Source organism: Sparus aurata, chromosome 17 (genome assembly GCF_900880675.1).
Source record: "Sparus aurata chromosome 17, fSpaAur1.1, whole genome shotgun sequence".
NCBI classification, from domain to species: Eukaryota; Metazoa; Chordata; class Actinopteri; order Spariformes; family Sparidae; genus Sparus; species Sparus aurata.
The window spans coordinates 15,985,422-15,995,561 of record NC_044203.1 but is presented as its reverse complement, the minus strand read 5'-3'; the positions used below and the strand labels follow the sequence as shown (position 1 = coordinate 15,995,561).

The 10,140-nt window shown below is 44.7% G+C and overlaps 1 protein-coding gene across 1 annotated transcript; it reads right to left on the bottom strand.

Moving 5' to 3' along the window:
* Nucleotides 1-2,251: 2,251 nt before the first annotated feature.
* On the bottom strand, nucleotides 2,252-9,290 carry irx4a (iroquois homeobox 4a). The gene is made up of 5 exons (XM_030392855.1): nucleotides 9,008-9,290; nucleotides 7,805-8,056; nucleotides 6,870-6,976; nucleotides 4,437-4,747; nucleotides 2,252-3,325 (listed from the first exon to the last, which is right to left on the bottom strand). Exons 1-5 carry the CDS (start codon nucleotides 9,050-9,052, stop codon nucleotides 2,598-2,600), a joined length of 1,443 nt encoding a protein of 480 aa, XP_030248715.1. The 5' UTR covers nucleotides 9,053-9,290; the 3' UTR covers nucleotides 2,252-2,597.
* Nucleotides 9,291-10,140: the final 850 nt, after the last annotated feature.

The window sequence follows — 10,140 nt, the reverse complement described above, 5'->3', positions numbered from 1 at the left end:
GAGAGAGAGAGAGAGAGAGGTGGGGTGGGGGAGAGAGGAGAAGCCATCGGCTGAGGTTTGCCAGGTCGATAAAGCTTTTAGATTTGGAGATGTTTTCAGGGGGAGCCCATTTCCTGCGGCTAAGAGTTGTTAATGGAGCTTAAGGAATTATCTTATGACTCTCGGTGTGAGAGCAGTTTATTCCTCCCCGCTCCTGCGCCACGCCGCGCCGCTCCGCGCAGCGCTGCGCCGTGCGTCGGGGAGCGCGCCGCTGTCAGGGGCCGGCTTAATGAAAAGTAACGCGTCGCTGATTACAGTTTTATTTGGTCTCTATGTAGGAAAAAAAAAAAAAAAAAAGGCATCCTGTTAATTTAGCATCTCGCTCCCCCTCTGCGTGTTCGTATTCGCCACGGCTGAATGATTTAGTTATAGCTGCCTCCTCTCTCTCTCTCTATCTCTCTCTCTCTCTTTCTCTCTCCCCCTCTCAAATGAAAAGCCACTTGGTTCTGAGGTCCAATAAAAAAAAAAAAAAAGAATCTGTCTTCATGCTAAATTAATTAAACGTCGCTACGTCGCGGGCTGTATTGTCTTATCTGCGGGGACTTAACTCTGGCCTAATTTTTTTTTTTTACTTTCTTTTCTATCAGCAGTCGTGAACGATTGTGTGTGTGTGTGTGTGTGTGTGTGTGTGTGTGTTGGGGGGGGGGGGGGGGGGGATAATAAACATGTAGATATGAGTGGCTATTAACCCCTGAGCGCACCTGTCGGATATCACACACTTTTCCCTCCAACTTTACTGCAGAGAGCAAATAAATAAACACACACACACACACACACACACACTCACACACACATTCTGACTTCCGATTTATAGAAAATCCCTTTTGTCCACCGTTGCACTTTCTTGCAAGAGAGAAAGAGAGAAGAGAGGAGGGGGGGATGCTTTTCCCATTAAAATTCATCACCGACCCCCCCCCCCCCCCCCCCCCCCCCCCCCCCCCCCCCCCTTCTCCTCCTCCTCCTCTCGCAGGACGGACTGAGTCCCCTGAGAGCTCCACTTTCGCCATTACTGTCAAGTACCCTTGACTCCTTTTCTTTTTGCCCTTTTATCTACAACAACTAATTCGAGTTCCTTTGCCCTTTTCACTTTTAGACGACGTGAGTGCCTCTCTCTCTCCCTCTCTCTCTCTCTCTCTCTCTCTCTCTCCATCTCCCTTTCTCTTTCTCTCACTTCTTCTTCTTTTTCTTCTTTCTTTATTTTTTTCATCAGCATCCAACCCTGTTTTTTTTTTTTTTTTCCTTCTCTCTCCTCGAGGAAAATTGAGGGGTTAGTGTCAATACGAGGTACTCCTCACTCGGCCCCTCCAAATGATTTCCACACTGGGGGCCCCTCTCCTCCCCTTCTCTCCCCTCCCCTCCTCCCGTCCCCGTGCTTGAACCCATTACCGGACGTATGGACGAATAACTTACCCCCCCCCCCCCCCCCCCCTTCTCTGACAGCTGCATCATGGACGCTGTTGAGATGTTTCGATAATATTATCAGTGAGCGGAGACAGAGAATGAGAGAGAGAGAAAGAGAGAGAGAAAGGAGGATGAAGAGGGTGAGGAGGATGGGAGGAGGGATCAATAGGCCGACATGAAATATGACTGCGAACATCCCAATTACAGCCTGTTTAGAGGGAATTAATGAGGCAGATCTTGGATACTGATATTGTTCTGTCTGTCTGGAGGGGAGAGCGGCCTCATCTTCTCGCTGTCACTAAACCAGAGTGGATGTTTTCTTTTAGTTGTTGCTGAAGAATAACACAGGGCATGAAGGAGGGAGGTGTTGGCTTGTATTAATGGGTTAAGAGCTGCTTACTGTGCGTCTTCCTCTCTGCTCAGAAGTGTCACCTGCTTGTTGTGTGTGTGTGTGTTTTCTTTTACTATCAATAAGAAAAAAGAAGCGATGAAAACAGACTGGAGGCAGCAGCAGGGGGTCGAGGGGCCCCCTGGATGTGTTTTCAGCACCATGGACAGCAAAACTCTCAAGCGCTTTTTTTTCTTTCTTCAGAAACCGACTGCTTTTTTATTTTTCAGTGAAACAAAGTTGAGACGCTCTCGTCCCCCACTTCCTTTTTTCCCCCCCAACGAGAGCTGTGCATTTGTGAGATTTTTTTTTGTTTGTTTTGTTTGTTTGCTGTCTCTTTTTTTAATAGTGATACTCAACTGCTGAGACCTAAATAATATTCAATTTACATTTGCATGCGCATATTATATAAAAAAAAAAAAGATAGGCAAAAAAGGAAAGAAATCATGTAAACCATAGGCCTATTATTATCATTTTTTTCCCCTCATAAAAGAATGTAAACTTTGAGTTATACATTTGGATAAGTTTTTGTGCGTGCGTTTTAAAAAAAATAATTTGGATGAAAAAAAAGCAAAATGAGCCAATCGGATCCGGAGGTGTCCACTTCCTCGTGTGACGCCGATGTAACGGTCTGTAGATACCACTGCTTTTCAAAATAAAACCAATGAAGACATAACGAGGGAGAACAAATAGGCTTTTTTTTTTTGTCTTTTTTTTTCTTTCAGTCAGTCACAAAAAGTCCCCCCCTCCCCTTCTCATTTTGGTTTCGTTAGGAGCAGAAGAGTTTGTTGAGGCTTTTGGGGAAGGCCATGCCACTGTCTTTGGAGGAGTCGTGGTGCTGCTGCAGGGCCGCCGAGCTCCTCTCGGCCTCCAGGAGGGCGCCTTTGGTGTTCGCGGTCCAAGAGACGGTGGTGTTGGTCAGAGCCTGGCTCAAAGTGCTGTGCCTGAACAAGGGGTCGTGGAAGACCCCGTCCACCCAGTTTCTCAGGGTCGTGACCGGCGAGTCCTGCCTGTTGTCCAGGCCGGTCACGGGTGAGGTAGCGGCGGGGGATGGGCTGAGGGAGGAGGAGGGCGGCGGCGGCGGCGGCTGGCACCTCAGCATGCAGGACGGGTACTCAGTCTGGTTCAGGGACGTCGCGGTTTGGGCCAGAGACCAGATGCGGGGTTTCCCGTCCAGTATCTGGTGTCCCTGCTGCTGCTGCTGCTGCTGGTTGTAGCACGCCTTCACCTGCTGCCTGCTGTCCGCCTGGAAGTCCTCCGGGCTCGTTTTGAGGCAACTTTTGCCCAAGTCCTGCTCCCCTCCCAGAGAAACAGGGATGGAGATCTTCAGAGACGTGTCCTTGATGAGGTGATCTCCGGGCAGGTCGCCCGTCGTCGTCATGTGCGTGTTCATGTGGTACCGGTGCTTCAGCTCGCACTCCGAGCTCTCGGACTCCAGCGTGTCGAAGTCATCCAGGTCGCTCAGCTGGAGGTCCTTATCCGGCCGACTTCTGGTCTCTGGGTACAGGAGAGAGGAGACAGGAGACATGTCAGAGAGAGATCCTAGTGTCACACATCTGATAAAGTCCTCCTGGACAATCATTGTGGAGGTGTTCGACCTGCGGTCACACAATGGGGGGAAACTGCACGTGTTCATGTTGACACCCTGATGGGTGGCAGATAATAATAAAACCTCCAGCTGATACCATGACAAGAAAACTGAAAAATTAAATAAAATCATCACTTTGATCATTAATCAAACCTGAAATCGCCTGAAATTATCAAGCAAATAAATACAGGCCTATCAACACAACATCACCATAAAAAGGAACCACACATGTTTAAGTGCTTCCTCCCTCTGTTATATCTTGACTGAGGTCTGTCTGATGGCACCCCACAGCTTAAAGTTTGTTTATGATGATCAAACCTAAATGGCAGCTGATGATGCTGATGACAAGTGTAATGTTTAAAAAATACAAATATATAAATTGGTGTCAGCACTGTGGGATATAACAACAGTAAAATGTCCGACTAAATAAATTCTAAGGCCTCCTCAGTCTTTGTTTCTTGGCATGACACAGTTTTTAATCAATAATAACAGCAACACAGAAATACTAATATGGTTAAAATGGCCTAATAGAGAAATAACATGTAAGAATGACAGGATCCAGTGCGGCACACTGATTTGTTAATTCCGTCACATCGTATTCTGACGTCCATTTTTGCACAGAAGAGAAAAACGTGCAAGTGTGGCTCACGTCGTTTCAGAGTGTGTCAGATAAAAAGAATACATAGAAAACAAGTTGTCAGCACGTGTGGTGGCAGTGAACGCTCCTGAGCAGCGGTGTGATCGTGGTTGTTGTCCTCTGAGTTCCTCCTTAGTATTTTTTTTTTTTTCATTCATCCTCATAAAACTTGAATCTTTGTGAGAGTAATAAAATCAGAGGTAACTGCTAAAACTCTCTTTTTCAAAAGTCCGCTCATTTCCTGCTAAAGTCAGAAAAAAGAATGTTTAAGAATGTTTTCAAAAGTGCCACTTTATGACACTGATGTCAACAACGACACTTTTAAGAGACCTCCAGAGTTTGTCTCTATTCATGTGGCGCGACGAGGCCCCTGTGACACTCACCGTCCTCGTTGTTCTCACTTTTTATCTGCTCCTCCTGAGACCCGTCCTCGTCCTCGTCGTACCTCTTCTCCTCTGAGCCCTTGTTCCTCGGCGGCCACGTCATCTTGTTCTCCTTCTTGAGCCTCCGCCTGGCGTTGGCGAACCACGTGGACACCTGCGTCAGGGTCATCTTGGTGATGATGGCCAGCATGATCTTCTCCCCTTTGGTCGGGTACGGGTTCTTCCGGTGCTCCTGCAGCCAGGCCTTCAGCGTGCTGGTCGTCTCGCGCGTGGCGTTCTTCCGCCTCGTTCCCCCGTCCATGGAACCGTATCTGTTAATGAGGACAACACAAGCAGTGGGCGGTCACAAGAGGGTAAACACAACGAACAGGGGGGCGCTTGTTGCATGGCAATTTTCGAATGTGTTGCCCTGGCAGTTTTCTCTCCTGGAATGCATGACAGAGCCATCTGCTTCCTGTAATCCTCTTGAAATTATGCATCACATGCTCTGTAAGCCTGACAGTCAGATAAACAGATAAACCCTGCTGCTGGAACTGTGTGAGAAACTGGAAATAATAATAATTAAAAAAAGACATCACAAAGATGTCACTTAAAAGACATGATTTAGAAAGTACAGGTGAGAGGCAGGTACAGCCAGGGGCACTGAGTACGACTTTGAGGTACTCGTACTTCAGTTTTTATACTGCTTTATACTTCCACCTGGCTAGATTTGGAGGCAAATGTTATACTTTTAACTACTAAATGTATTTTGTAATTTAGTTGCTAGTTACTTTGCAGATTGCCAAACAGCACATTTTGAATTCATTTATTTTCTCCGCAATCAGATTAAAAAAATAAATAAATTCTGATACTCAAAGAAATGCTGCATATATGATCTGATCATAACACCACTCAACCCTGAGTGTGAACGTATGTTTAATTTACTTTTATTTGCACTTTTGATAGAATACAATTATTGCCAGAAAATGACTTTTAATACTTGGGTACATCTCATATCAGATTCTCTAAGACTCTTGCTCAAGTACTGTCTGTACTGGTGACTTTCACTTTTAACAAACTAATATTTAACATGATAGCTTTTCTTTTACTCAAGTGTGACATTCAGGTACTTTATACAACACTGGCGCTTTGGGTTATGTGCAGCATACTGTACAAGATGGATGGCAGGGGCACCTTGTAACACATATCTTACCTGAGGACCCCACCAACAATTCCTCCGTAGCACCTTCACAAGCAAATATTTTGGAAATATGCAAATTGATCCTATAAAAACATTTTACCAGCCGTAATGCCACGTGTATTTGTAGCTGCCTGTATCAGTGTGTTGAAACCATGCCACTCCGTCCCTACCCTCTCCCACCGTAGGCCTGCATTTAAAATGCACAGTGTTGATTTTCAGTCAGCAGTGAGCTGTAAAAGTCCTCTCAGGGGAGGCTTTTATGAGGCCTTTATTGCTCCGTATAGCTTAGTGCAGGTCAAGCACTGCTAAGGGAATCAAAAGGAGAACGAGGAGCGGCGCTCCACCTTTCCATAGCCCGCGTTGTTCCCTCGCAGATAAAATAGACTGTAAAATTGCTTTATTGAGTGTAATGATGAGCCCTCGGGTGAAAGACGGGCGCAGGCAGAGCCGTGCTGCTGTAGGCCTGCTTGTTTCTCTGACTGCCACTAATTCTGTTTTGCCTTTCGACTCGGGCCTTTTGCTGCGTGTGCATGTGGCACTAACGTTCCTGCTGTCATGTTGTGCACACTTACAGTGATTCGGAGCGATGCGGGCTCTCATTTTTGCTATAAAGCTGATCAATAAGGCACTTTGCTGATCAATTAACACGCGATACCACGAAAGCGAGTGTGTTTTTTTTTGCGCTGTCCCGTGCAGTTCTGTGACAGCTAACAGAATCCGGTATAGCTATCCCTCACTCCCTACGTTTATTCACCACGTGACAGACTTGATTTGGGACGTCGTCTCATTATTGGGAAGACCTTTTCGCCATGGCAGACACGCTCTTCGCTGCACCGGAGAGGCCTTGTGTCTCTGTGAAAGGGCCACGGGTCCTCTGAAGCACATCACCTCATCAGGAGAGAAACGTGTCATGAGATGAAGGTGATCACCTCAGTGTTGCCCGACGTGATGAGAATGGCCTTGACCTCTCAGAGGAATGATTGATTTAATGCTGGGGAGTGAACCAGCGATGCTTTGAGCGTTACCGTTTGTCTAAAATGCTGATGACATCCTGATTTAGCCACTTAGAGCCGCCGATTAAGCCTTCAGAGCTGCGTGACAGTGAACTGAACAGCTAAATAAAGCTCTGAGGCAACGCTTTTCCATCCTGCACAACATGTATTGTACTGCACATGAAGTTTACCCCTATGTTTGCACTGATAATCACGCTCCCTACATCACAAGGAGACACACTGGCCACAGAGACAACATACCTGTCATACTGGTACTGTCCCAGGGTAGGATCATACGGGTAGTAGGCTGTTGCCTGGGTTATTCCCGCATGCGCAGAAGCTGTGGCATCTTTAGTATCGAATGTGCCCTGAAGTCACACACAAAGACAAGAGTTTTACAGTCACATAGAAAGTCAGTTTTTAGTACAGGACATCACTCACTGGGAGCTGAAACAATTATAGACATTTCTATTGGTTGAATTCATAGTTGCAAGGAAGAAGAAGAAGAAGAAGAAGGTTGTCATGTTCTTGTGCAGTAAATCAGAATGTGATACATTATGAAAAGAAACACTTGAAAACATGATAGTACCATGATGATCAATTGTCCAAGTGTTACATTTAGAGGTAATCGAAATGACAAGACTTTCAAAATAAAACTTCAAAAACATCAACATGAATCTGTGAGAGGGCTCCAGGAGGGGACAGGAAAAAAAAAATATCAGTTAGAACAGCATTTAGCTCTTCTAAATGTTATTTAGAAATCCAATTTTTGTTTTATTTCATTAGAAATGTGAGCACTTCATGTAATTCAACTCTAGAATAACTTGCTCAAACAACATTACTGGACCTTACAGGCCCATCTTATTAAACCATTTCTGACCAGGATACATTTAAATAAATTTTCATCAACATAGTGTCCTGAAAGTTGGCACAAATCAGCTGGAAATTTAGCTTTTTTAACAGAATTTGATTTGTCTCACAAGAGAGTGAGCCTGTCTCTCCTTTGCTCAGAGTGTTTTCCTATCACAGAAGACACCACGGGTGATGTGAGGATAAATCACACATACAGTAAAATGGCAGGTATATTTTTTTTTTCTCCACAGCGTATAGACGAGGAGAGGCGCGCCTGGCTCCAGCCTGAGCACCCTGCGGCTCCATTAATCAATGCCAAGAGGGATCAGATGAAGGGGGCTTACCAGCGAGTAGAAAGCCGAGGCATCCGTGCCGTATGTAACGTAATTCCCATAGCCTTGGCCGCCGGTGTAAGGGCTGCCGTACACGCCCAGCGCGGCGGCCGAGCTGAGTTCGTGCCTCGCCGTGGCCAGCAGCCGGCTCTCGTACACGGGACAGTAGACCGGGGTCTGCCCGGACGCCGCTACTCCGGAGTCGGCTATGGATCTGCCGGTGGACTCGCAGCAAGTGGTCAGAGAGTTGGTTGTCATCAGGAACTGGGTGGAGACCGAGAGAGAATTTTATGTTTAAAGGAAGTTACCGGTGCGATTTATTTGATTCTGCATTTTGAAATTACAAACACATTGGGAAAATGATCTCAAACACTCGGATGCCGAAGTTACTTTATAACTTTTTTTGTGTTATTTGAAAGAAATAATTGTCTTTTAAATGAATAAATTTTTTTGACAGTACACGATTTCAGCTTATTTGTACAAACTAAATCACCCTCATTCGCACATTTTTCACAGTGTCATTTAGAAATAAAATAAATAATCACAAATCCAACATGAGACGACTCGTGAAGATTGATATCTGATGATGAATGATGTGTCATGCGTGCGCGTAAAACGTGTCCAAAAGACAAAAAAAATAAAAAAGAAAAAAGAAACGGATCCGTCTGTTACCTCTGCTCCAAACGAGGCATGTGCGCCACAATCGGATACAACACGATTTCCCAACATCGCCCAGTAATACCCAAAGTAAATGCCCAAATGATTTTTTTTATGGCTCAAAGCCAAAGCGAAGCAGCAGCTGTGTTGTGGCGCAAAACACACACAGCGTGTGTAGAGAAACAAGTTGGCATGCGTGTTCCGGCGCAGATAAACATATGGTTGACATTACAGAGCGGCTATTATCTCGCGGAAATCAGTGAACGGGAGGTCTGGGGGGTCTCGCTGTGTTTTTTTTTTTTTGTTTTTTTTTTGTGGTTATCCTCGTCTTCGTCGCTGCAGGAACACAGGTATCACTGGCTGTAACGCAACACCTTCCTCGACACTAGAAAAAAGCACCGTGACAGCTTCCCTGGTTCTTGGCCAAAAACGCGTAAAAGGAAAAAAAAAAAAAAAAGGATCGATGAGAGAATCAATCGCTGCAAATCAAAAAAAACAAACAAATAAACAGAACAAAACACATTAAATGAACAGAGAACAGTTTGCGTGGAAACTTACTTGTGGAGCAGACGAGTAGGGATATCCAAATTGTGGATATGACATGGTAGAGAGGTCCCCCAATATCCAGAAATAAAGCGAGACTGAAGGTCTCCACTCTCACGCAGGCTGCGGCTCTGTTTGACTGTACCAATTGATTGGTAAGCACAGGCTCCTAGGATGCTTATAGGGCGAAGCAGAGTAGCATGTTTAATTTGTGTAAAATGCCCCCCACTCAAGCCGCCTTTCAACGGGAAAAAAAGAAAAAAAAAAAAGAAAGGAGGAAAAAATCTTCCAGCGCTCCTTTTTTTTTTCTTCCTCTCCCTTTTCTTTTTTAAAAACTCTTAAGAAGTAGAAGGATGGATGGATGGATGGATGGATGTGGACTTTCTCTCTCTGGCTGGAAAATAATCACTTTGTTACTTTGTTGTCAGATACATATTTTTGCCTTATAAAAAAGTAGTATAAAAGACGTCAGCGGCAGAGGCAGGTTGTTTTAAACGGCGGCGACTCTGACGTCAGAAGTTTCCCCACTCTAAAAATGACCGGACTGTAACTTTAATATGCATTTTTCTTTCCACCGGGATGACGACGAAAAAAAAAAAAAAAAAAAAAGACCGGAAAAAAAAAAAAAAAAACAGAAAGAAGAATCCAACAAGAAAATCTATTAAGAGGGAAGAAGGGAGGGAGGACTTTCTTCTTCTTCTTCTTCTTCTTCTTTTTTGTTAAAGATGCCCTGGAGATTAATTCGCAGTCCCCAATCAATCAATTAGGACAATCAGTGTCCTGAATATGCAAACGTATGTATCAATTAAAATGCATTAGGGGTGCTAATTAAGCACATTCTTATCATTCCTCCGCACTGATGCTAATCACGTGGGCAACTAATTGATTTTTAAATTAATTAGTAAAGAATATTTTCGTGTTGAGCAGGGAAACAAACTGCAGCCTGACAGCAATCTGAACAAACATTCTTTTTTTAAAAAAAGCCGGAATAAAAAAACAAACAAATGTTTTTATTCTTTTGGGATAATAACCTCCCTAAAACAGATCATCTTTTTGGTTTCATATTATGCTTGAACTCCACCTGGAGCGGTGAGTCCCGGGAGTGCTGTCATTACCACAATTCTTACCCAAGAAAGTGCTTAATGGGA

Coding starts and splice junctions, on each gene's coding strand:
- irx4a (XM_030392855.1), bottom strand. CDS start 9,052: ATGTCATATCCACAATTTGGATATCCCTACTCGTCTGCTCCACAA. Junction 6,977..7,804: donor CCTCGGCTTTCTACTCGCTG/GTAAGCCCCCTT, acceptor GTGTGACTTCAG/GGCACATTCGATACTAAAGA. Junction 4,748..6,869: donor GGACAGTACCAGTATGACAG/GTATGTTGTCTC, acceptor CCTCATTAACAG/ATACGGTTCCATGGACGGGG.